Genomic DNA, 27,354 nt, shown 5'->3' on the forward strand with positions numbered 1-27,354 from the left:
TATGTGAAGGCCCAGAAAATTCGGAATGGGGGGGGGGGATGGACAGTTTCCTCAAACCAAAGATTTTTATTTCATTTTTTCCAAACTGACAATTTGAGAAATTTTGGATAACACTCAAAAACCTCCTATGATTTTTTTTCCAATAAGTGCAGTACTTATTAAGACAAGGTTTTGCTCAAAATGCATAGTATGGACTTTTCTATGTTAGTCTACATGGGTGTCAAACTCATTTGTTCTGAGGCCGGATCTGACATAAATGAGACCTTGAGGGACCGAGCCATGTCAGGTTGGGCCAGGCCATGTCGGGCTGGGCCACGTGTGTACCTGCAGAGTGGTAAAGCTGCAGTACTGTAGTCTGAGCTCCCTGCTCATAACCTGAGTTCAATCCTGGTGGAAGTTGGGTTCAGGTAGCCGGCTCCAGGTTGACTCAGCCTTCCATCCTTCCGAGGTCAGTAAAATGAGCACCCAGCTTGCTGGGGGGAAAGTGTAGATGACTGGGGAAGGAAATGGCAAACCACCCCGTTAAAAAGTCTGCTGTGAAAGCGTTGTGAAAGCAACATCACTCCAGAGTCAGAAACGACTGGTTCTTATATACAACCAATACCTCTCTATCAAACCTAAATTCATTTTACTGAATTAACAATATAAAATGCATCATTTATAACTTAGTGAACATTTAATTGTACTATTTGTCACAGTTATAAAATTTAAAGGCATAAGTATTTTCTCATTTGCGTATTAGGCCACATATCCCATGAAATCACCATTGTTCCATACAGGCTTTTTTGTAGGGAAAAGGCCCAGCAGGAACTCATTTGCATATCAGGCCACACCCCCTGAAGCCAAGCCAGCTGGAACTGTGTTCCTGTGCATTCCTGCTCAAAAAAAAGCCCAGCTTGTATGTAAATTTCCCCACAAATTTCTCTCTGTGTGTGTTTTTAACCAGAGGGGGTTTATTTCCACGCCTTGAGAATTTTCAGAAATATTACTTATTTAGGAGGGCTACAATTTATGGCTGGGAGATTTTGTTCACCTTAGTGAGTGCTATTGTGAGTCTAACTTAGCATTTACAGAATGATGATATTCTCCTGAAATTTCTGTCTTTTTCATTATTATATTTATTTTCTAACAAGATATTGTGTGAAGCTTTCCACACAGAAATGAACATCCCCGGATTCCAGAAATGCTAACTTGATAATAGACTTCCGGCATCTTGTGTCTAATTTGTCCATAAGCCCTTGGCTTGGCATTCTGAAACCATGAAAGTGTGGTTTTAGAAACTGAAAACCCCTGTTCTCTATTTTTCAGCTAATGACTCCATGAAATGCAACCTGGTCTCTAGTGGGACTCTGTGGGAGAATGAATGCAGAGGAGCTGGAGCTATTGGCTGACTCCAAGTATAGGAACTATGTGGCAGCTGTTGACAAGGCCCTGAAAAGCTTTGAGTACTCCAGTGAGTGGGCTGATTTAATTTCATCACTTGGAAAGCTAAACAAGGTATGATGGAGATGACCTCCGAAGAATTCGAAGGACTGGCTGAAAGAAATGTAAAGCTTTGAGGACAGATTGAAGTGATTTAAGTTATTGCAAAATGTTTAGGGTCTAGATATTTCCCCCCAAATTATTTGAAGAGTGGCAGCTTACTTAAAAGTCCAGTTATTGCTTAGCATAGTATTGGTAAAATTCCTAGAAGTTAAATTTTCTTTATGCTAAAGAAAAGAATACATATGAAGATGCCTTATAACAAGTCAAGCCATTGATCTATCAGAATCAGTATTGTCTATGCTAACTGACCTTGGCTCTTCAAGGTGTTGGGAAGAGATTTTTTACATCACCCACAACTGATCCTTTAAACTAGAGATGCCAAGGATGGAACCTGGAACCTTTCGTATGCAGAAAAGATGCTCTAGTACTGAACCACAGCCCCACCCATGTCTCTCATCTACACATTTGATTTTAAAGTTTCACACACTTTATTTTTTAACTACAAAGGGAAATTGGTCAGTAAATCATATAGTATGCAGATGGGCTTTTCCTCTAACTTTATGGAGGAAAGAGAATACTGATAGAACTCTATCTGACTGGGCCCAGTTTTACACAAATCATAGAAAAACAAACTTTAGCTTGTTAAGTCTGTACTGAATGGGGAGCTCTAGCCAATGATGACTCTCTGCTGAATAGGTGTTAAACACCTGTTTGGTGTATTCACACATCTTGGATAAGGGTTTTTGAAATGTTGTATGTGAAGATTTCCCTAGTCTCCTTTGCAACTGTAAATTGTAATGACTTCTTTATTCTGTTTTGCTTGTGTACTATATAATTTTGGCATCTTTTTTATAGCTGTTTGGTGTTTTGTCCAGGGTAGGGTGTCCCTTTCTGTTTATGTGTCTACTGACAACCTGTTATTATGTCACGAGCCAGCCAGCTTCTTTAAACCCATCTAATTAAAGGGCAGATGCTACGCATGTGTTTTATGTGAACAAATAAGTAAGTTCAAAAGATTTTTTTCCCAATGATAAAGTTGCATGTAGGGTTGTCAGCCTCCTTCTGGGAGCAAGGGATCCCCAGCTCCCATTGTCTATGACCACTCAACTGGATGACAGGAAGTTCCCAGACAAAATCGGGGGTAGGGTGCAATTGGCATCCGTGGTGCAACGATGTAACTCCTGGTGCGACCTGAAGTGACATTATGACACTGGGTGATGCTATAGCCTTTGGCCAAAACTCTGTTGTTAGAGTTTTGACAATGCTAGAGCATCACACTTTCGCATACACAACTGGTGTGATGACATCACTTCTGGGTTCAGTTCCAGAAGTTCCAGAAGTGATGTCTTTGTGCTGAGGATGTGCTGACTCCCCATAATGCAGGAGTCTCCACCTCTCCCTTCTTCCACCAGCTGCCAAGCCATGTCTGGCAACTCGAGTTACAGCTCTGCTTATTCTAATGTGTTATTTTATGCCAGACTAAATTACAATATGTTCTCATCTAGGCTTGTTCATATGTTATTTGTCCTACTGTGAATGAATGTTGTACTCTACTTTTTTTGTGTGCCCTAGGCAACAGAGCCATTTAATATTCAGGGATATACTATGCTGTGTCAGAATTCTAGTGAATTGTTAATTCTAATTCAACATTTATTCTAAGTATATATGGATGCAACTGTATAAAGTTTTTTTTTTCTTTTTAAGATGGGTTGTTGGAGTACTTTAAATGAGCTGAATTTTTTTCCTGTTAGGTTCTACATAACAATGCAAAATATCAAGTAGTACCAAAAAAGCTGACTGTAGGAAAGCGCCTTGCACAATGCCTTCATCCTGCCTTGCCGGGTGGGGTACACCGGAAGGCGCTTGAGACATATGAGATTATCTTCAAAATCATTGGGCCCAAGCGTCTGGCCAAAGATCTCTTCCTATACAGGTAAAAGCGCTGACATTTTCATTGTATTTGGAATGTTAACCTTAACTTTTTTTATTTGTTCATTCTTAATTAATAGTGTTAGATCCTTTTATGAATCCTACAGATACATGTGTCAATGGCTCCAAATCGACAACCCCAAATTTTTAGTTGTTCAGCTATCCAGCAGGCTTGGATACAACGGAAGTTTGGATACAGCGCAGCATTTCTGTAGGTAGAGACGACAGATCATAACCTATTTGCTTACTGCCTGCCTCTGCTTCACAGTTCCTGTCCCTCAGGAGAAGCATTTACGCATGAACACATGAAGCTGCCTTATTTTGAACCAGACCCTTGGTCCATCAAAGCCAATATTGTCTACTCAGACTGGGAGCAGCTTTCCAGGGTCTCATCAAGTGTAAATCTTTCACATCACCTCCTACCTGATTCTTTCAACTGGAGATTCGGGGGATTGAATCTGGGACTTTCTGCATGCCACAGCAGGGCATTTTGGGCTACACCTGTATGGGGAGGCAAGAAAGTCACACTTCACAGATAAGAAACACTCCACTGAATCCAAGCTCTTATCTGTATTTCCAGAGGCTACTTTATCCCTTTGTACTGTTGTAGAGAGCTGGCCTGGTGTTAGTTAGTTATTATGGTCTTAAGACCAGCATGCAGCTTAAATCAGATATAAAGTACAGTAGTAGAAATTCAATTTTAAGAACTTTTAAAATGTGATTCCCGTAATTTAAGAATTAATGCATGGAATTTAGCAACTAGACATGTAATCTTAGAATTTTTATCAGATAATAACCAACAAAGCCTTACTTTGTTTGTGTTTATGATATTGGATTTATATTCCACCCTCCACTCCGAATCTCAGAGTCTCAACGCGGCTCACAATCTCTCTTATCTTCCTCAGGTATTTATGTGACCAGGGATCATATCAACTGGTGGGGTAATAATTCTAAGATGAGCCTCCCTCTAAAATGGGTAGCTGAAGAACATTTGCCAGTTTATCCCTTTGTACTGTTGTAGAGAGCCAGCCTGGTGTAGTGGTTGGAGTGTCAGAATTGCACGTGGAACAAACTGGCTTGAATCCCTGTTTTGTCCAAGGAAACTCACCGGGTTTTCTTGCACCTGGCACACCCTGTCACCTTGACCTGCTTCACAAGGTTGCTGTTGTGAGGATAGGGTTGTAGGTTCCCCCTGGCCACCAGCAGGAGATAAGGATTTTCAGTTCTCGGTTGGGAAACTCCTGTAGATTTGGAAGCGGAGCCTGGGGAGGACAGGGACCTTAGTGGGGTACAAAGCCATAGACTCCACCCTCCAAAGCATTCATTTTCTCCTGGGGAAATGATCTCTGTAGTCTGGAGACAAGCTGTAATTCTGGGGGATCTCCAGGTCCCAACTGGAGGCTGGCATCCCTATGTGAGGATAGTTGAGAGGGGGGACTGATGTGATAATTCACTTTGGGTGCCCCAGGGGAGAAAAGTGGGATCTAAAAAAAATAATTCCATTTAATGTCAAACCATATTCATCTTCCAGCCATAAGCATTTGTAATAGTTTGATCAATTATGTGCATGCATCCCAAAACTTGTTGAAACTGCTGAATTCCTTCATGCAGTTCTGAACATGGGTATGTTACCGCATTAAAAAAGGTTAATATCAACCATCCCTATGGTTGTAGCTGCTGTTATTTCGGTTACATATCTGGCTGCTGGCTTATGACAAGTACGGACTGGTTTGCGCTAATTTGTCACTGTTTGCGGTTGTTTATACATGATTACAAGAAGGAATTTGGCAGTGAGAACTGACACTAACATAGTCAAAATGAAAGAATTTAATGTTCTTCTGTAGAAAGACGGAAATGGATACAAAGAGATCTGAAAAACTACAAATGAATACCAAAGAGTAAAGACCATATTTAACCTAATTTCTATTTGAATACAATAGCCTAAGACAAGGAAAATTTGCATAAAAATATAGAAACTAGAACAACCGCTTTCCCTATCTGCCATGTGTTTTTTTAAACTGATTTTTTCCCCTAGTAATACATTCATTAGCTTTTTGATGAGTGGGTGGATAGTCTTGTAATTTTCTTTGCCATTTATAACAGCCAAATCTAAAACAGCTTTTAGATAAGCTGTTAGAACAGTTTCTATTTTAACAGGGATATTAACAGAGTGCATGAAATGCTGCAGCTTAGTGCAGCTGAAGCATAAATGACCCTGGGGGCAGGATTCTTGCAAGAGATCAAGAAGCCCCACAGGGCAAGCAAGCAGTGCCAGGCTCTTTTTAAAGACAGCAGAGCCAGTAAAGAGGGCTGCATTCTCCCACTCCTGGGTAAGGGTGGTGGCAGCAGCCCTGAGGTATTGCCCTAGTGGGATGATGGAGCTATTACTGGTGACATTCTAATGTAATAGTTACAGTCGTGATTTTGGACCAATGTATAACCCAGGCAGCAGATATTTTTTTAAAAAAACCTTCAGCTCCTTCAAGAAAGCTATGATTTCTTTGTTACCAAACATAGCCCAGTCTTAATAACGTTCACATTCCTGGGAGATTTTCAGGTAATAACTGTGAACAGTGTTTCATTCACATGTCTGCATCTAGGCAGTGGAAAAGAGTTAGTAGCAATATTTCCTTGCACAATTTATTTACCTTGCACAGAGGGCTATGCCAACTACAAGCACTGTCTGTGTGCATTTCCTGTGCATATGAATGACAGTGAAACTCTAAGTGAAGTTACACCTTTTCAAACTCATTGACTACAGTAGACTTAGAAGGGTAGCTGCCCTTAGGATTACACTCCTAGACAGCTACTATGTGCTTTTAGCAATTATTTCCATGTTGTGAAAATTATAATATGAAGCAGGCTTCAGAAGCCTGCCACGTTAACCTCATGTGTGTGTTTTATTTTCACAGTTCTGGGTTATTTCCTCTTCTTGCCAATGCTGCTATGTCTGTCAAACCAGCATTACTCAGTCTGTACGAAGTGTATTATCTTCCTTTGGGCAAAACACTGAAACCCGGCCTGCAGGGTTTGTTAACTGGGATCCTTCCTGGTTTGGAAGAGGGGTCAGAGTATTACGAAAGGTAAGGCTGTAGGTTAAAGTAATGTATTTTTAAAACTTGCATATTGTTAATTTTTCCAGGAGAACCAGTGTAGCATAGTAGTTAGAGCAGGGGTCCCCAACGTGGTGCCAACACCTTTTCTGGTGCCCACTAAGTGTTTTTAGGATGAGGCTAGGTTGGGCTTTTGCCTGGGAAGGCTTCTAAATGACTATTGGAGATTTGTTTGAGTGTGCAGATTTTGTAAAAATGTTGCTTTGGCAGCAGCTGCTACCACAATGTGAGGATCTGCACCATGTTACTGAATTTATGCTGCGGCAATCATTTTTGTGGCTGACTCCACCTCCAGCAGTAGCCATTTTATGGCAACCATTTTGTTTGTGCTCACCATGCTGTGTCAGAATGCCTAATGTACCCGCAGGCTCAAAAAGGTTGGAGACCCCTGAATTAGAGTGTTAGAGTAGGACCAGGAAGACATGAGTTCAGATCTACTCAGCCATGAGTTTTTGGTGACCTTGGATCAGTTTCTTTTTAACCTACCTTGGGAGATTGTTGTAGATGGAGGAGTAGAGTTTGATGAATCCATAACACTGGCAACTGCACACACAAACCCCTTTATTGGATTCCAGCACCGCACCCAGTGTTAGGAATTCTCTCTGAAAACACAGGGACTCTTTGGTGTTAAGAACATGTAAAGAGCCCTGCTGTATCAGACCAGTAGTCCATCTATTTCACACAATGGTCACCCAGTTCCTCTGCAGGGCCAACAAGTGGGCATAGAAGGCCTTCTCCTGATAGTGTATCATGGCACTGCCTCTGGTTTACTGCCTCTGAACGCAAAGGTTCCCTTTAATCACTATGGCTACTAGCAACTGGTAAACCTATCCTCCACAAATCTTAATTCCCTTTTAAAACTATTAATGACTGTGATCATCACTACAGCTTCTGGTAGTGAATTGCACATTTCAATCACTTGTTGTGTAATTATTTCCTTTTGTCTGTCCTGAATCTACTTCCTGTCAGCTTTACTGGATGCTCTTGAGTAGGGATGTGCAAAAAAAAAAAATTCGGAATTACACGGATTCGGAAGTGCACAGGGAAAAAAATTTCGGATTCCCCATGCACTACTGAATACCGTATTCGGAATAGCCGCATATACGGTAGATGCACGGCTATTACCGAATATACGGCCCTATTATACCCTATGGGCCATTGAAATCAATGGCAAATAGGGTATATTTGAAGCCGCCTGGAGGGGGGGGGGGTTGAGGGAGAGCCCCCAAATTTGCAGGGGACCTGAAGGGGACTCTCCCCTCCAACCCCCCCAAGTCCCAAAAAGATTGGGCCAGGGGATCCCATTCCAGGGGCACCCAAAGAGGGTGCCCCTATTCCATCATTATACCCTATGGGCCATTAAAATCAATGGCAAATAGGATATAATTGAAGCCGCCTGGAGGGGAGGGGGTTTGAGGGAGAGCCCCCAAATTTGCAGGAGACCTGAAGGGGACTCTCCCCTCCAACCCCCCCAAGTCCCAAAAAAATTGGACCATGGGGTCCAATTCCTGGGGCACCCAAAGCCAAACCTAACTTCACACCAGAGAATCTCTATAGGCCCCAAATGCACTACATCCCTCTATCTAATCTATGAACCCTGGGCCTGCAGGCCTGGCACCAACATAAACCCAGTTGCCAACCTCACTGCCACACAAAACACAATCTGCTCAAGGTCTGCTCTGCAGACCTGCTTGCAGCAAACCCAGATGCCAGCTCTCCAGCCCTGCCCCAAACAACACGGGGAGAGCTTGTCAACCACAAAAAGCCTGCTGGTTCTGGGTCTCTCACCCAGGTGCCAGCTTCCCTGCCACAGAACACACAATCTACAGATGCCAGCTCTCCAGCCCTGCCCCAAATAACACGGGGAGAGCTTGTCAACCACAAAAAGCCTGCTGGTTCTGGGTCTCTCACCCAGGTGCCAGCTTCCCTGCCACAGAACACACAATCTACAGATGCCAGCTCTCCAGCCCTGCCCCAAATAACAAGGGGAGAGCTGGCAAACCACAAAAAGCCCGCTGGTTCTGGGTCTCTCACCCAGGTGCCAGCTTCCCTGCCACAGAACACACAACCTACTCTATAAAAACAAGAAAGTGACCCAGCCCACACACACCCTCACCAACCCCCACACCAACCAGAGGCAATTTAAAAAACCAAAACAAAACCAGCAGAATCACAAAAGGCCAAGTGTTAAAAAAAAGTGGCCTTTTCACCAACAAGAAAAGGGGGACAAAAGTGGCCTTTTAAACAATGGAAATTAGGCCAAACAGCACCCGCCCCAAGAACCCAAAGAAAAGAGTAATAGCAGCAGCACAACACAGCACAGCAGCAACAAATCAAACACTGAATACTTTTAAAACAGTAAAAAATTAACTTTTAACAATACAGGAACTTTGCCACCCCCTCCCCCCAAAAAAACCCTTCACCCTAACCCCAAGAAATTAAAGCCACCCAAATCAGGAGAAGTAAAAGGACACTGCACTTTTAAAAGTCCTCTCACTAAATTAAGATATGGGCAGATTGGTAAACCCCCCCACCCCAGGCCCCCTCCCCAAGCAGAAACCCCAAATAAGCTACCCCACCACCACCCAAATCTGGATAAGTAAAGGGACTCTAAGTCTTTAAAAAAAGTCCTTTTACCAACAATAAATAAAAACAAGAACCCAAAAAGTGTTTTACCTTGTCTTCCAGGGAAGTCTGAGTGAGAGAGCTGCAGCAGCTTAAGCAATCTCTTACACACAGCATGGAGGAGTCAGCCAGGAAGTGAAGACTCCTTAGAAAGCCCTTCAAAGCATGCATTTCCACTGTATTTTACAAATGCATGCTTTGGATTGGCTGTTGGGGCTCCTCTTCCCCCTCCCCCCTCCCTGATCCCAGGGATGTTAAGGCAGAGGCGGGAAGGTGCCAAAGGAGCTCCTTTGAAGCTCCAGAAGCTAATTGCCGCCTTTTGTTTTGAATTGACAGCTGTTTGCTTATGAATAGCTATTCGTAACTACACAACGAGCCTATTCGGCTGCCGTGTAATGGGCGCTTATGGAAGTCGGCTGCAGGCTATTCCGTATGCGGCCGAATCAACACTGGTTCGGCTGTAAATATGGCTCGGCCGAGCCGAATGCACATCCCTACTCTTGAGTTCTGGAGTTTTGGGAAAGGGAGAAAAAGCTCCCTTTGTCTACTCTTTCCACCTCATGCATAATTTTATAAACCTTTATCATGTTCCTTCTTAAATGTACTTTTTCTAAACTGAAAGGTCCCAGAGTCTTCAGTCTTTCCTTATAGAGAAGGTGTCTAGCTCCCTAGTCATCTTGTTTCCCCTCTTCTGCTTGGAAGAGAGACCAGCCCACAGAAGTGGGGAGAAGAAAAGGATGAGACAGATACCTGTACTGGGAAGAATAATCCACAGTTTTGTTGATTACAAGTTCCCCAGGCCTTGGCACACCGCAGTCTGGGACAGTGAGTGCAGTCGACAAACCAAGTACTATCAGCACTTACCCCAACCCACCTGTTGGAATAACTGAGGGCAGAGGGCTGTTTTCAGAGCAGCAAGTGGTGGAAACCACTATTGCTAGCTATCACCACCTTCCTGGGGGTGTGGCCACTGCATCAGTTCTGAGATGGGACCTCCCCTTCTAGTCATGCAGAGAGTGCAGCTTGCACAACATGCACTATGCTCCTGAGCCAATGCCTAAACACCAGCAGCCTGTTGTGATTTTTAACAATGCAAACTAGCATACACAATATGCTATGGGGAAGCTGAGAAACCCAGGGTCTATCAACCAGTTTGCTCTGGGTAAAATTCCTTCCTTGTTAAGCAGCAACCTACTGCAGTTACAGCAAGGGATAAGTAGCCACACTGAAAATAAACCCTGTGAGCTTGGGGTGGGAGGGTGGATCTTTGGTGAGAGAAAGTTGCTGAATGCCAAGCACCTCTTCTCCTTTCACTCTGAGCTGGGTAAATGAGAGACACCTACAGCCTGCAGGTTTGTGTGCCTCACTCATCCCATGATGGGCTGACCTCTGGGGGCAGGCTACATGAAGCTGCTTGAGAACTGATCTGCTAACATCCAGTGCTGGGCCCAGTTGACCAAAATCATCCTTGTTCCCCACCTGCCCGGACACAAATGATGCCCCAGCTCATGGCTGGAGTTATACTTCTGTACTTTTTCCAGCTCTGCACTGTCCTTTTTGAGATATGAGGACCAGAGCTGCACACAGTATTCCAAAAATGTCTGCACCATAGATCTCTACAGGGGCATTATTATATTGGCCATTTTATTTTCAATCCCTTTCCTTATAATGCCCCACAATCCCAATCCTAATAAATCCCCCTTTTCACTGTTGCAGTACACTGTGTTGATAGTTTCATCCAACTATTTACTATGACTCTAAGGTCTTTTTCCCTCTTAGTCTCAGCAAGTTCAAACTCCATGAGCATGTACTTGAAGTTGGGGGGTTTTTTTCCAGTGTGCATCAGTTTACACTTACCAATATTGGACTTCATTTGCTGCACTGTTGCACATTTATCCCATTTGTGGAGATCCTGCTGGAGCTCTTCACAGTCATCCTTGGTTTTCACCATTCTGAACAATTTTGTGTCATCACCAAGCTTGGCCACTGTACTGCTCGCCCATAGTTCCAGATCATTTATGAACAAATTAAATAGTACTGGATCTAATACCTGATAGTCTTCTACTTCCACCACTTGGAGTATCAATAGTGTACAAATATGAATTAGACAGGTCTCAATATTGGACAGGATGATTCAGGCTTACTCTATATATTCAATGTTAGACATATGAGTGTGTGGTAAAAAAACAAAAGGCTCACTATTCTCCCCCTTCCATTTTTCTCATCAGCACTTTTAAGGTAGAATATGACCAACCAGCTGGCGTATTCATAAGTTTCCTCTAGGAATTCTCTCTCTTTCATACTCAGTATCAGATTTTATAGTTTTTATTTACCAAGCATACATACTAAACACAGTTATTTGGCATAATTCAGTAGGTAGGTAGAACAATGGAATACAACGGAACACTAGAGAATAAAAGGTAAATACAGTTGCTAATTATATACACAATTTTATAAACCTCCTTGAGAGATGGATCAAGCCTTTGCTTCCTCTCATATGGTCATGGTGAAAACAGGACAGAGATTTGTACCCTTCTTGGATTAATCAGAAGCTGGGGTGCCAATTCAGGATTTCTTAACCAGACAGCTTCAGAGTAAAGGCAAAAGCCTTTCTGCAGTTAGCCCCCAAATGGCAAGATGCACAAAGGAGCGCCCTGAGAGCAAAGAGAAGATGAGAGAGGCGTCACTGGAAACACATCCAAGTTTCCTACTCACTGAAATGACAGGAGGCTGGTTTCATCCTCCCCTCACCATTTTGGGCAATGTGAATGAAGTCTCCATCTCAGGAAATGGAGTGTGCTGGTTTTATTTCAAACGAGACAAACTGCTTGTTATAGACTCATTTGAGTTCCAGTTTTAGTATATGTGCTTCCAAAGCAAGCATTAAACTCATTTGAGTTGATTCATAACTAGGGGTGCGCAAAAAAATGGTATTTGGACCTGGAAAAGATTATTAAATATCAAATTTCCCAAATACCAATACCAGAATGGTATTTGTATTTGATAAAATTTGAGTCTCCATTTTTGGGGGTTTATTATACCAGAGAATTTCTGAACTAGAAACTTAGGGAGGGGATTTCTGCCCTCTGAGTTTTAAAAATGTCATCCCCACCCCCTTTGGAAAGACAAGAAGCTAGATCAGTTACCTGCCACAATGAGATAAGCCAGCTCACCCCCCTTCCCAGGCAGGAGATAGAGTTTGGAGGTCATTGGGCTATACCAGCTCCAGAGATAATCTTCAAGAATGAGCTGGAGATTTCCCAGAAGGAATGCAGCAGCAGTGCAACCCAACTGAAACACAATGAAATGTCACAACAGAGAATCTTGGGGGGGGGGGGTGGCAGAAGCAAGGGAGTAGATGGTGTTCATGCACTTTTGCTGGCAGCCTGAAGCAAGGCCAGCCTAGTACACAGAAGCCCAGTAATGCTTTGTTTTTCCCCCCAAAGCCAAGGGTAAACAGTGAGAAATCTTATACACCATTTTGCCAGGGAAGGCCTCAGAAAGTGAGAGGGAGGGGATTGTGTGTCCACCCTGTTCCTCCTTTCTCTGCAGGAGCAGTACACCAACCATCACTGCCTCAATGAAGGAACCTTAGCCTAGGTGCTGCAGCTGCCCTTCATCAAAGGCTCTGGCACCTTTTTAAGAACCCTCCCACCCAAAAACTAGAGTTTGGTCTTTTGAAGAGACTGACCTAGCCTTGCCTCAGTTTCTGTTTACTTTCTTTTCCTATTTCTTGGTTGGTTTTGAACTAGTGCCTTCCTCACTGTTACCTGACTCTGGTTTATTAAGCTGTGCTTGAATTGGAAAACAAACCTTTAAAAAAGTTTAAGGGTTTTTAAGCTACTCCTGACTATGTTCTAATGGAGAAAGCTGGATTTCCTTTCTGGAAGTGCAGAAGTTCCCTTCTGAAAACTCAAACTGTAGGACAATGTAGATTGAATTTGTCTTGGGGTGCATAGCTTCACTAAAGCTCAGAATACCACAGGGGTTTTTTTAGAGTTAATCAAAGCTAATTATGCCTCAGTTTTTTATGACAACAACCTTTTCTCTGGCCTACTTGGGGAATGACAGAATCCGTACACTAAAAATTTAAATAAAACTATTTAATAGCTGAATAACTTCTAACAGACACTTATATTAGAAGCCTATTTGGAAGCACCACCTACTCAAACAGTTCTCCTAAATGGAAACCAGAAGGATGCACACAGAACAGTGACATGCCCCCCCACAACCCAAGAACTAGGTTTGAAGCCTCAGTCTTCAATCAATCAATCATTTTATTTATATCCCGCCCTCCCCGCCGAAGCAGGCTCAGGGCGGCTAACAACATTAAATCAATACATTAAGTTATACAATAATGTTTAAAAACAATTACAATTTAATTAAAATTCTAAAATTAATAAAATCAACATCCTGGTGCTATTCCAGCAGATGGTAAATTTACTTAGCAGTCTCTCTCTTTAATTGGTGAAGGCCATCCCAAAGAGGATGGTCTTGCAGGACCTGCGGAACTGTTCAAAGTCCCGCAGGGTCTGCATTTCTTCCGGGAGCTGATTCCATAGGTGGGGAGCCATAGCAGAGAAGGCCCGCATGCAGGTACTCTATAGTTTTACCTCTTTCGGCCCGGGGATGGTCAGCAGGTTTTTCCCTGCTGACCTCAGTGCTCTCGGGTTCATATGGGGAAAGACGGTCCCTCAGGTAGGCAGGTCCTTGGCCATATAGGGCTTTAAAGGTAATAACCAGCACTTTGTAAAGAATCCGGTATATTACTGGCAACCAGTGCAGCTCACGCAGCCCTGGCTGTATGTGCTCCCACTTTGGGGGGCCCAATAGCAGCCTAGCATCTGCATTCTGCACCAGCTGCAGCTTCCGGGTTTGGCACAGAGGCAGCCCCATGTAGAGGGCATTACAGTAATCCAGTCTCGAGGTGACCATTGCATGAATCACTGTTGCCAGGTCCTGACGCTCTAGGAAGGGAGCCAACTGCCTTGCCCGCCTCAAATGAAAAAAGGCTGACTTAGCAGTGGCTACTATCTGGGCCTCCATTGATAATGAAGGCTCCAGTAGAACTCCCAAGCTCCTGACCCGGCGCGCTGCTTTCAGCGGCACCCCGTCAAAAACCGGGAGAGGTATTTCCCTCCCCAGAGCGCCCCGTCCCAGGCAAAGGACTTCTGTCTTCGCTGGATTCTTGGAGTCTTGGCCATAGGCCTATCCCCCCTCCGCAGTCACCAGCCTTACCATTCCAAAAACAGCAAGAATAAGAGAAGTCAGAACTCCAGATGCAAAAATGTAACCAAAGAGGACCAAACACTCAGGCAGCAAGAGTCAGGAAGGCTCAGAGAGCAGCAGCAGCTGAAGCAAAAAGCCAGCCAGGCAGTCACACAGTCTCTCCAAGCCAAAAACCTCTCTTATCCAGCGAGATAATGAGATGGCCTTTTGAAACCAAGTTGCAATTGCAAATGTAATTTGCAAACTAATGCAGTGCCATTTGCAAAAGCATTGCACAGATTGGCTCAAAGCTCCCCCAAAGGGGCTTTAGCCAATGGCCATGCAGAGATGCCTCTGAAGCAGAGAAATAATGAGGTCTGCACAGACTTACTTGTATGAAGCGAGGTTTACTTTCTGGTACCAGAAGGTAAGACCCCGTTGGGCATGGGCCCCAAAATGACTGAGTTAAAATCATTCTACATACAGACAGTTTTATTCACACAGAATACATGCAGGCAGGCACACAAGCTTATCTGATTTCAAAGGGTCCCGCCTTCACTAAGTTCCTCCTGGTAAAATTCAATGAGTAAGTTTCCTTACTTGTCTGTCACAGCAAGTCGCCTGTAGGAGGCGGTTTCTCTTATCTTAGTTAGCCAGCTTCAGACACACACCCGCTCTGCTGTGGCCAGCTCTTTAATGGAAAATTACATCAGACATCGTTAAGACAAAGTATGCTCTTATTCAATATAGCAATTACTATTATTGGTGTATTAATTAATTATTCAGGGGCTCCCCTTCACTTCTTCCCTCTCCCTCCTGTTGCCATGGAAATCAGAGCAAACGGTGGGAAAGAGACCAGATAAGGAAAGGCAAATGTGGTCCTTTCAACTTTGTAGACGCTATTAGAGAATCTCGAATAAAGCCGGATTATGTCCTGCTTGATTCTGGGATTCTCTAATCGGCTACACAAATAGCTTTTCTAAAGTGCATTCAGCTTCAGAAACGCCAGATAAATGCCAGCAAGGCATTTATTTGGTCTTTTTTCCAGCTCAGGGAATCCAAATGCACACCCCTGTTCATAACACGGAGAACAAAGGACCAAGAACACTTAGCTCCTCAGAGGAAGGACAGGAAAAATATAATAGGCTGTTTATATGATGTGACATTGCAGCATATTGCTTTCTTTACAAGGAGATCAGACTTTATAAACTATTGGCATCAAAATCTGATTTTGCTGTGGGTAATATATTGTTAAGGGCTCTGTTCAGGATCCACAGAACTCTAAAATCAAGATTTTATCTATTTATGTATTTATTTGCTTTATCTTTGCTCAACTTCCCCATCCAGTGGGCACCCAGAGTTGCTTGCAACATCGTCGTCTCTACATTTTCACAAATCAACTGATTCCCTAGAATGGTTAAGTGAAACATATAGTCAGTCTTTTTTTTACTGATTATATATCTTAACTGGGAAAATGTACAAGGTTCAGGGGCCTTGTGCACCAGGGTGATCTGAAACCTCCTGCCTAGTGTTGCCAACTCTAGGTAGAAAAAATCCTGGATATCTGGGGATGGAGCCTTTGGAGAACAGATTTGAGGGAGGGAGGGAGTTCAGCCAGGATGAGATACCGAAAGGTCCATTCTCTGAAGCTGCCATTTTCTCCACAGGAGCTGGTCTCTGTAGTCTGGAGATCTGTCATTATTCTAGCAAAATCCGAAGGCCCACCTGGAGGTTGGCAGCCCTACTCCAATCCCTACTCAGTTTGTGGGAGGAAGTGATGTAACCTGGTGCTGTAAGCCCAAGAGGGCTTTAAAACTTTTCCTCTAGCATCAGGGCAAAGCCATGTGACTCATGGCAAAAATCGTATGGAACTTCTGGGGAATATCTTTGGTTTGAAGCAATTATAAGTGGCTGTCACAATAAAATGCTTATGAAGCTCCTTTCAGTCCCACAAATCAGGTTCTAATGTGGCAGTCAGCTGTTTAAAAGCAAAAGTTTACTATTTGGCATGGGTATCAGGAGCCTGATTCCTTGAATGTTAAGTGCAGAAGTTGCTTTCAACTTATGACAACCCTATGAATTAATGACCTCCAAAACATCCCATTGGTCACAGCCTTGTTCAAGTCTTGCAAACTGAAGGCCGTGACTTCCTTTATTGAGTTAATCCATCTCCTGTCTGGTCTTCCTCTTTTCCTAGCATGATTTATTGTCTTTTCAAGTGACTCTTGTCTTCTCATAGTATGACCAAAGCACAAAAGCCTCAGTTTAGTCATTTTAGCTTCTAGGGTTAATTCAGGCTTGATTTGATCTAAACCCCACTTATTTGTCTTTTGGGCAATCCACAGTAACCATAAAACTTTCTTCCAACACCACATTTCAAATGAATCAATTGTTTTCCTGTTGGCTTTCTTCACTGTCCAACTTTCACATAGATAGTTATGGGGAATAGTTCCCAGCTCCTTTACTGAGAAGTTTTCTGTTCCTCCTGGTAACAAGTTGGTGTTGTGATTGGCTTTGGGGTTTTTTGGTGAAAATCTGTCCCACTCTGCCAGTTTGTGTGAGGATGAGACTGCCCTGTCCCCTCCCGGAACTATATATTTTTCTGCTTGTTTTTTATTCCTTGTGCTGCAGAACCAACACTCTGCTGGAGAAAGTAGCTGCTGCAGTGGACCAATCAGCTTTCTACAGTGCGCTCTGGGGTAGCCTTCTGACAAGTCCTGCTGTTCGCCTGCCTGGAATTACTTATGTCCTCTCTCATCTGAACAGGAAGCTTTCCATGGAAGACCAGCTTTACATAATAGGCAGTGACATTGAATTGATGGTAAGAGGCAGTAAAGTTGAATTTAATGCAATTTCCCAGTCCCAGTAATTTGTTTCCATAACCTCTTGAAGTCCTCATTGCATAAAGAAATAAATCTGGTGTATTTTATACACCAGCAGCAGCTGAATTCCAAGGAATCTGCTTGTTAGATTGTTTTTCAGAAAACAAAATGCATTCTGTAAACAATACTATTATGGAATGTTGCTGTAAATTCTGAGAATATTTGAAGAATTACATAGTTTATTGAGCTAAATCATAGCCTACAATATATTTAATTTATGCTTAAATCTTTCTTATGGAAATCACTGAACTTAATTATTGTTTATTTTACTTCATTTATATCCAACTTTTCTATTCAAAGGGAACCCAAAGTGCCTTACAATATTCTCCCCTTCTCCATTTTATCTTCAACAGCCCTGTGAGGTAGTTTGACATGAGTGTGTGTGTGTGTGAATGGCTCAAGGTCACTGAGCAGGGTTCCATGGCACAGTGTGGATTCCATTCTTGGTCCAGCACTCTAACTGCTACACTGCACCGTGTTTACCTTTGTCTGGTTGCTGCCAAAAAGTAATATATTCCAGTGTTTGACATGGGAGCTATTAAGGAGCTATTGGGGATAAAGCGTTGAAGCCCATTGTCCACACCTGATCTTCTCATCTTCCCCAGCAGCTCCCCTGCAAAGCCATCCTCATGGGCAAAATGTCATGCCCCATAGGGACTGCAGTAAGGAAGAGGACTTGGGTGAAACTGCCCCTACTCTGCAAGAGGGAGAGGAAATGGTATCTTCAGATTTGCCTTCTTTCTGTCAGGGTCCCTTGCTACATGACATTGCGTTCAGGATAGAGAGGGAAGATGGAGAACATCTGCCCCAGTAACCCTTATGCTCGTGTATAATAAGAGCCAGCCCATTATCTGTGGGTGTTTTGTGTTACATAATTTGATATCAGTTTGCTGCATAGTTTTCTGTTCTTTTCATTTTAAGCATCACTTTTTAATAATTACACGTACACATTTAATGCAGTCACACAAAAGGTGCATAAATTAATAAACTGCCAATGTTTAATATTTTAATGTTTTAATTCTTACTATTTATTGTCTATATATATATGATGTATGCCACCCTGAGCCCTATTTTTTTTAGAGAAGAGCAGACAGTAAATTGAACTAATAATACTGAGTCAGCCCACTGGGTCTGTGTTATCTACTCTGACTGGCAGCAGCTGATGACTTTCACATGTGGCAGTTTGACTGAGGTGGAGATTCAGCTTGGGACATTCTGCATGCAAAGCAGATGCTCCATCACTGAACCATGTCCCCTCCCTACCACTGATAAAATACCTTTGTCTGCATCTGTTGGAAAGCATCTGTTTTGAACACCTGTATTTAATGGCGATTGTATTTCAGGTAGAAGCAGTAAGCACTTCAGTGCAGGATTCTAGTGTCTTAGTACAGAGGAGCACACTGGATCTGATACTCTTCTGTTTCCCATTCCATATGAGTCAGGTAAAATGAATAAATGAATGTTAAGTGAACTACACTGTGTATGTTTGTGTCTATTAGTATACATTTGTGTGTATGCACTGTTCATGTTTGCAAACTTTAGCCATACTTTAAGATTTCACCATTTGCAAATAGCAAAATCCAGTGAATAGCCCCACTCACAGGCTGTGTTCATCTGAAAATAGTTCCTAATCATGTTGTATATCTCTGCTGAGGTCCATAGCTTCCAAATAAAGGCACTTTCACACATTCTGAATAATTTAATTTCAGTGCACTTTGCAACTTTGTGGAATGGCAAAATCCTCTTGCAAAAAGTTGCTAAAGTGCATTGAAAAATATATATATAAAAATAGATTGAAAGTGCATTATTCAGTGTATGCAACAGCGCCCCAAAGAGACCTAATTTTCCCTTTCAGTTAGAGTAAAATACAGGGCTGCCAGGTCCAGCTCAGAAAATATCTGGGGACTTTGGAGGTGGAGCCAGGAGCAAGGTTGTGACAAGCAGGATTGAACTCCAAAGGGAGTTCTGGACATCACATTTAAAGGGACCGCACTACTTTTAAATGCCTTTGCTTCATTGGAAATAATGGAAGATGGGGATACCTTCTTTTGGAGCTCACTCCCTGGTCCAATATTTTTGAAACTTGGATGGTTTTTTGAGGAGAGGCATCAGATGCTATGCTGAAATATTGAGGCCTCTACCTCAATAAACACACACACCTCGAGCCCCAGATACCCACAGATTGATTTTCCATTATACCCTATGGGCACTGGTCTCCATAGGGTATAATGGAGTGCTCAGTGGACATTTTCCCCAACCATCCTGCTTTCGGATAACCCTGAAGCTGGGGGAGGGCCTCTAAACCAGGGGATCCCCAGGCCCCAACTGGGGACTGACAACCATAGTAAAAGAGCATGTGGTGGGTCATCTGGCTTTGAATGGATGCTACGGGAGCTGCTAGAGAAAGCAGGAATTGAAGTGTCCACAGGGGTGCAGCCCTTTGGATCCAGGTCCTCATGCTATTTAACCAGTTAGTGACTTCTAGCATTAACATAAAATTCCACCTGCAGTTTGTTGGAGGTATTACAAAAAATACTGGAAATGCATAGATTTACTTTCTAGTTGTTTTGAAAACAATGTCTTGATCCAGTACAGTGGGTGTGCAAAAAAAGAAAAACAAAATTGCTTTCTCCAGTGAATGGAGAACTTCTGTATATGCATCAGCTTCCTGCTTCTGGTGGAGGTTATGGGATCAGACCAATAAAGTTGAGGTCATGCATTGGTTTTCATGGCACCTATTGTGTTCCGTTTTAGAAATCCAGTGAACTTTCAGCAGTAGGTAATATCTGATTTATATAATATGATCTATTTTTCCCCTTTCACCTTCTTGACCATGTTCTTTTGGTGATACTACTGCTGCTCATTTAAGCTTTGGGTTATATTAGAATAACTTTAATAATTTTGTTAGCAAATGTTCATTGATTTTTGTTACATTTTACTGTTATTTGTAAGGTATTCCAGGGAATTTATTATGTGCATAAATATTTTAAAGAAATAAAATAAAGAATGCTATGGATTTTAGCATTTTTCATATGAAAGAACGGGAACAGGGGGGAGAGAATGAACACAAACAAGAAGCATTATGTTAGTGCAGTTTTAAACAGCTACACTGTTCTCAGCTCGTTGACTTATAAAAGGAGGATTATTTGGCAATAAGTTGCATTATTTGTTGCCAGAAAGAGAATTTTTTTAAAAATGCTCAACATAGCCTGTTGAGTAATTTTGAACAGTCATATAACTGACTGTATGTAGATGCTGGTCCCAGACATTCTTAGACTTTTAAAAACACATACAATTAAAAAAAATCATATAGATTAGCCATTTTGGGTGAGTATTTTTTAATTAATACAAAGAAGCATGTGCTCAAACTGCATTTTGTTGCTGATTCATTTTGTCTCATTCTTCCGCTTTTAAAATTATTTTTTGTAATACAGTTAATGAGAAAATGTTTTCTTTGTCACCAGTGATTATTTTTATTGCATTTTATCCAGGGCTTTTTAAATAGAAAAAGCCCAGCAGGAACTAATTTACATATTAGGCCACACCACCTGACATCACCATTGTTTCACACAGGACATTTTTGTAGGAAAAAACCCAGCAGGAACTCATTTGCATATTCAGTCACACACACCCTGACCCCAAGTCAGCAGGAACTGGGTTCCTGTGTGTTCCTGCTCAAAAAAAGCCCTGGTTTTATTCAGGGTTTGCTTCTAGTACTTATTGCGGTTAAGTTGCATATAACAAGGAGTGAAGTTTGGTCATCACTGGCTGATGCCTGCTGAGGAATGAGCTGCTTCCACACAGGGCAGATAAAAAAAGAAGCTCTTTTTCATGAGGCTCCAGATGTCAGGCTGTCAAAACTTTGCGGTTCTGAGAAGTGAATTCTTTCTATGCCACCAAAGTCTTCAATGTGATACCAGTTTCTATTTGATGTTTAAAGTGTAACGTTCCCAATTCTAGGCAACACGCCCAGACATGATCAGAATTCTTTCAGCATCTCTTCATGTAGTCCTGCGCAGAGACATGTCACTCAATCGAAGGCTTTATGCCTGGCTTCTAGGTAAGAACAGGGTTTGTTTTTGTTACCATTATCTATTTGAAAAGCCATTATCAGCTTGGGAATTTGTAAGAAAGCAGAGCGAAAATAAACAATTTTAAAATAACAATTTTAATATAGTTTTAAAATACAGTTTTAAATACAATACAGTTTTAAAATAACAACACTAATTAGTAAGTGAATCAACAGCTTTATTCAACCAGCAGGAAAAATGTAGCTCTAGCAAACTCCCATCACCTCCTAAGCATTATTATTCCAATGTTGACCTAAATATAAAATATTTCAGCAGCATGCCCAAATAGGCCAAGCAGGGAAGCCTGGCAAATCTCAGATTCCGTTGAGCAGAAAGCCACCATTCTTAATGTTCTGGTTGGAGGTGTCATCTGCATTAGAAACCCTTTATGTGGACCTCAGTGATCAAGGAGGTTAATGCAGGGTAAGGTGGTTCCTCACACATCCCAGATCCCAACTCTACAGAGTTTTTAAAAGTAAGAACCAGAAACTGGTATTTGACCAGGAAACAACTTGTGGACCCCTAATAAGATTAAAGTAGGCCAGATAGTGAATGTCTGTCTCTAATGCGGCTCACACTTTTGACCAACTGAATTCCTCAATTTCCTTCAAGAGTAATCACATTTCAGTAATGTTGTGAATGATAAAGCTGCAGTCAGTGGAACATGGCTCATGAAACTTTCTGAACAGTGTGGCCATTAACAACAGCCACCTTAACCAGCATCCCCGTTTACTACGAACCTCAGAAAAGGCTTTGCTCAGAGTACCTGCCCTTGACACAGGGCCTTCTAGGTTGAAATTCCCTTCCTCAGGACACTAGGCTAGTTCCATCCTCTCCTTCCAGAAACTGGTGAAGCATCTGCATTTTAGCAGAAGGTGAGGAAACAGCTATTTGAGGGACCAAAGACTTTATTGCTTTCTGTTTTAAATGAATTGGCTTGTATCCCAAAAAATTGCAAGCAGTACAAAGCTTGCAAGATTGGACTATCTTGCTGTTCCCCTTCTGCTGCCACCCACTGATCTCTCAGAAATTCTTCTCTTCTCCTGGGTAAGAGGACCCACACAAATGTCTATGTGTATGTACAACCCTACAATGGGGCAAACAATACCCCTGAGAACTATTTTGGGTTAGGGGAAAACTGAGGTCCCTTCTTCCCGTCTTTCAGCCTTTATCTGCAGTGGGACCCTGTGGTGCTTCAGAATGGAGTTTCCGCAGGGAACTCTAAGCTGCAGTGTGACAGCCAGTCTTCATGCTGGTCACGTGTTAAATGTCATGTCTGGTTTGGGCCTCATGGAGTGATCCTATGCAGAGTTACAACCTTCCAAGCCCACTTTCTCAAGTTGACTTAGGATGTCACTATAAGACAGCAGGTCTACTCAGAATCCTGCTGAGGCCTATTTGTTGGTGCTTACTCCTAGGGAGATGTTTTTAGAATTGTGCTATAAGCTGTGATCCCAGAAGTATGACTTGTAAGCCCACCTGAGCCTGCTTTATGGGGAGGGGAGGGTTTGAATTAAAGAAAGTAAATAAATAGGTACTTGATTCAGATGTTTCCTTAGCAATGAATTCACCAGATAGTATTGGGCAAGCCACTATGTCTTTAGCTTCTTTTCCGCAGTAGAGAAATAATAACGCTGTACTTTACAAAATTCTCGTGAAAATTACTGAAAGAATGTGTGTGAAACATTTAAAATGGAAATACTATTCTTAGTATAGTTTACGTTTGGTCTTAATTCTTTTGAAACCTTTTCTTTTTGGCTAGCAAAAAAATTAAATTTAGCATTCATTAAGCATTAACAAGAAGCAAAATGTTGTGTTTCCTGAAAACAGCTTGGTGTTTTGCTCTTAATGCGACTAGTTGCCTTTATTAAAATTTTAATTTAAAAATGGTCTTTCCTCTTGCCAACAATATTTGGACGGCAAAATGGTAAGTTGGTAGAATCAAGCTGTTGTTCTCCCTGTTTGTTCTTTACCATTTTATTTAAGCATTGTATTAATTTGACACAATTTCTGTTTGCTTGAAGGTTTTGATAACAACGGTGCCATTATAGGGCCTAGAAGCACAAGACACAGTAATCCAGAAGAACATGCTACCTATTATTTCAATACATTCTCCAAGGACATGTTAGTTCAGGTAGTCATGCTTTTTATATATTGCTTGTGTAATCTTTTGTGTGCTCAGTGTACCCAAGTGTGACAGTGTGAGCAAGGGCCTAGTTGATACTGCTTATGATCACACTAGCATGTGTGGCCTTTCACTGTAGCCTAAGTTTGTTTTCTTAGTCTTTGATTCTAAAAGGTACTCTTTTACAGGCAATGGTGGGCATTTTGCAAATCAATGGACATGGAGAGGAGAGTACGTTGATGCAGGACCTAAAGCCTTTTCGGATTCTTATCAGTTTACTGGACAAACCTGAGCTAGGTAGCTATACATATGTGTTTGTGTGTGTGTTTGATTGCTATCATATAAAAGAGTGTTATGAGTAATGGACTGGATCTGAAGTATAGAACTTTCCCACTTCTTCCCTTCTACATCCCCTCAAAAGATATGCCTGTGATGGAAGTTCCCAAGAACATTACTTGAGCTCATGGTGAGGATTTGCAGGGGGAAGGGAAATGCCCTTCTATTGGCAGAAAACAAGGTCTATATCTAACTCAGCGTTAACAATGAAAAAGGCAGGCATTGTAAAACATATATGTAATCAAAGGATTCAATTTATAAAACTTGCAAGATATAATATCATGCTGCTCTTGTAGGAAGGTTAGATATATTAGATATGTTTGTGTGCATATCTGAATCACAGAATAAGTAAAATAGCCTCCAGGAACAAAATTAGCAACTTTAAAAAATAAAATACAATTCATTTTAACCTCTGGGCTATTTAATTGATTAATTAATATTTATTTAAAACATTGATTAGCCCCCTTTCTTCCTTATGGAGCTCAAGGTGGCTTACAGCATAGAGAAAGCACATAAAATACATTAAAAACAAAACTCCCCCCCCCCAAGATTTCAAAAAGCCAGCATGGTGTAGAAGAAGAGGAAAAGATTGATCTATACCCTGCCCTTCTCTACTCAGAGGAGTCTCAGAGCAGTTTACAATCTGCTTTCCCTTCCCATCCCACAACAGACACCCTGAGAGGTAGATGAGAGCTTTGAGAGAAACTTCTCTTGAGCAGAACAGCTGTGATAGAGTTATGACTGACCCAAGGTCACTCCAGCAGTTGCATGTGAAGGAGTGGGGAATCAAACCTGGTTCTCCCATATAAGAGTCCGCTCACCTAATCACTACACCAAGCTGGCTAGAGTGGTTAGTGTCAGATAAGGATCTGGGAGACCCAGGTTCAAATTCCCACTCTGCCATGGAGGCTTGCTGGGTGACCTTCATCACACACCCTCAGCCTAACCTATCTCAAGGGCTGTTCTGAGGATAAAATGGTGGAGAGGAGAATGATATAAGCCATTTTGGGTCACCACTGGAGAGAAAGGCAAATAAACAAATAAATACAAATGAATGTATATAAACAAATGAATACAAATGAATAAGTTCAGGACTATTAATACACTTAATCAAATACCATCCTAAATGCAACTGTCTTCACCTGGCTCCTAAAGATCAAAAGTGAGGGGGCCAGGCACATCTTGCTGGGGAGGTTGTTCCATAATTTGTGGGGCTGCCACTGAAAAGGCTATATCTATTTCACTTGGGTTCAGAGAGAGACTGCAATCTTCATATTAAGATCACAGCTAAAAACTTTAATGACAGTGAGTGTATGCCGCAGGGCTCAGTACTGGGTCCCATGATCTTTAACTTGTTCATAAATGATTTAGAGTTGGGAGTGAGCAGTGAAGTGGCCAAGTTTGCGGATGACACTAAATTGTTCAGGGTGGTGAGAACCAGAGAGGATTGTGAGGAACTCCAAAGGGACCTGTTGAGGCTGGGTGACTGGGCATCAACGTGGCAGATGAGGTTCAATATGGCCAAGTGCAAAGTAATGCACATTGGGGCCAAGAATCCCAGCTACAAATACAAGTTGATGGGATGTGAACTGGCAGAGACTGACCAAGAGAGAGATCTTGGGGTCGTGGTAGATAACTCACTGAAAATGTCAAGACCGTGTGTGTTTGCAATAAAAAAGGCCAACGCCATGCTGGGAATTATTAGGAAGGGAATTGAAAACAAATCAGCCAGTATCATAACGCCCCTGTATAAATCAATGGTGCGGTCTCATTTGGAGTACTGTGGTCACCACACCTCAAACGGATATTATAGCATTGGAGAAAGTCCAGAAAAGGGCAATTAGAATGATTAAAGGGCTGGAACACTTTCCCTATGAAGAAAAGTTGAAACGCTTGGGACTCTTTAGCTTGGAGAAACATCGACTGCGGGGTGACATGATAGAGGTTTACAAGATAATGCATGGGATGGAGAAAGTAGAGAAAGAAGTACTTTTCTCCCTTTCTCACAATACAAGAACTCATGGGCATTCGATGAAATTGCTGAGCAGACAGGTTAAAATGGAGAAAAGGAAATACTTCTTCACCCAAAGGGTGATTAACATGTGGAATTCACTGCCACAGGAGGTGGTGGCGGCCACAAGCATAGCCACCTTCAAGAGGGGTTTAGATAAAAATATGGAGCAGAGGTCCATCAGTGGCTATTGGCCACAGTGTGTGTGTGTGTGTATATATATATTTAATTTTTTTTGGCCACTGTGTGACACAGAGTGTTGGACTGGATGGGCCATTGGCCTGATCCAACATGGCTTCTCTTATGTTCTTATTAATGAAGTCAACTATAGCAATTGTGTCAGTGCACTGAGCTGCAGCACTAACAGAGATCTTGTTTCCACTGTGACACCACTGATGCCACCTTTTCCAAAAGCTTTCAGAACTCTATTTGAACAGTTCCTCCAGTTCCTTGGATCTAAATGTACAATTGTTTACTTTGAGTAAATGGGCCCTATGGTGATGGTAGAAAGTGCTGTCAGGTTGCAGCTGACTTATGGCTACCTGTAGGGCTTCCAAGACAAGAGACAGACAAAAATGGTTTGCCGATTGTCTGCCTCTGCTTAGCAACCCTGGACTGCTTTGGTGGTCTCCTGCCCAAATACTAACCAGGGCCAACCTTGCTCATCTTCCAAGATCTGACAAGCCTGGGCCATCCTAGTCAAGGCTTTTCACATTTCATATACAATTGTATTTTGTGGCAATGCTGTATGTCTTACTTCTGCAATAATGGAGCACAGCAAATAGGACTCACTTATGATCCATTTGTACCTGGGGATAATTCTGCCCACATGCCTCCTTTTTCCATTACCTCAGATGGGATATCATCTTGGCACTCAGTCAGTTCTAATACATATGGTATTAAGAAAATCATTTTTGTAATTGTCAGGGGGCTGTCTGTTACTTGCCTGGTTCTCTGTGCAGCAAAATTCAGATAGGCAGACTTTTCCAAGAACACACACTCACCAAATTTTCTCCTTTATTTGTATCATTATTGCCTACATTTCAACAGATGTGGAAAAGAAACTCAAAATACTGCCATTAGCTATCTAGAGAATAATTGTGTATTATTTAGTTTTGAAAGCACAAGTCTGGAAGTCTGTGGGTTTTACACAGCTAATTGTAACAAGAATACAAAAGAAGACTGCAAATGAGTCTTTTGTTGTGTGCTGTTTAATTGCATAATAGGTTAAATTGTAGGAACTAATTATCTGGGCCCAGTCCTGACATTAGCTAGTGAACAATTCTTTAAAATCACCATACTTCTCCCTCTTTCTTTCTGTAGGGCCTGTAATATTAGAGGATGTACTGATTGAAGTATTTAGGACATTATATACACAGTGCAAAGCAGAGCTGGATCTTCAGGTGGAATCTTCCTTCAGCAAGGACCATGCACAGCTAAGCAGGTGACTAGATGCGAAAGGGGAAAAGTGAAACTCATTTGTAGCCAGGATTAAGATTTCTATTCAGATCATTCACACACCCAAAGATGGTCTGGGTTTGGTGTTTCTTGAGCAGTGGGGCCTCTCCTA

At 42.1% G+C, this 27,354-nt stretch overlaps 1 protein-coding gene across 4 annotated transcripts in view; it reads left to right on the forward strand.

Moving 5' to 3' along the window:
- Positions 1-27,354, forward strand: part of DOP1A (DOP1 leucine zipper like protein A) — an 88,656-nt gene that overhangs the window by 15,526 nt on the left and 45,776 nt on the right. For 3 of the 4 annotated variants that reach the window (XM_060236531.1, XM_060236547.1, XM_060236537.1), the window contains exons 2-10: positions 1,309-1,497; positions 3,237-3,418; positions 6,327-6,497; positions 16,992-17,181; positions 18,586-18,684; positions 21,203-21,302; positions 23,337-23,446; positions 23,626-23,734; positions 27,108-27,228. In XM_060236531.1, the coding sequence (XP_060092514.1) occupies positions 1,360-1,497; positions 3,237-3,418; positions 6,327-6,497; positions 16,992-17,181; positions 18,586-18,684; positions 21,203-21,302; positions 23,337-23,446; positions 23,626-23,734; positions 27,108-27,228 (1,220 nt within the window). In that variant the 5' untranslated portion in view covers positions 1,309-1,359. The remainder of the gene's footprint in view (positions 1-1,308; positions 1,498-3,236; positions 3,419-6,326; positions 6,498-16,991; positions 17,182-18,585; positions 18,685-21,202; positions 21,303-23,336; positions 23,447-23,625; positions 23,735-27,107; positions 27,229-27,354) is intronic. The other variant, XM_060236542.1, reaches the window with a different exon arrangement.

The sequence above is a fragment of the Heteronotia binoei genome, chromosome 1 (assembly GCF_032191835.1).
Source record: "Heteronotia binoei isolate CCM8104 ecotype False Entrance Well chromosome 1, APGP_CSIRO_Hbin_v1, whole genome shotgun sequence".
NCBI lineage: Eukaryota > Metazoa > Chordata > Lepidosauria > Squamata > Gekkonidae > Heteronotia > Heteronotia binoei.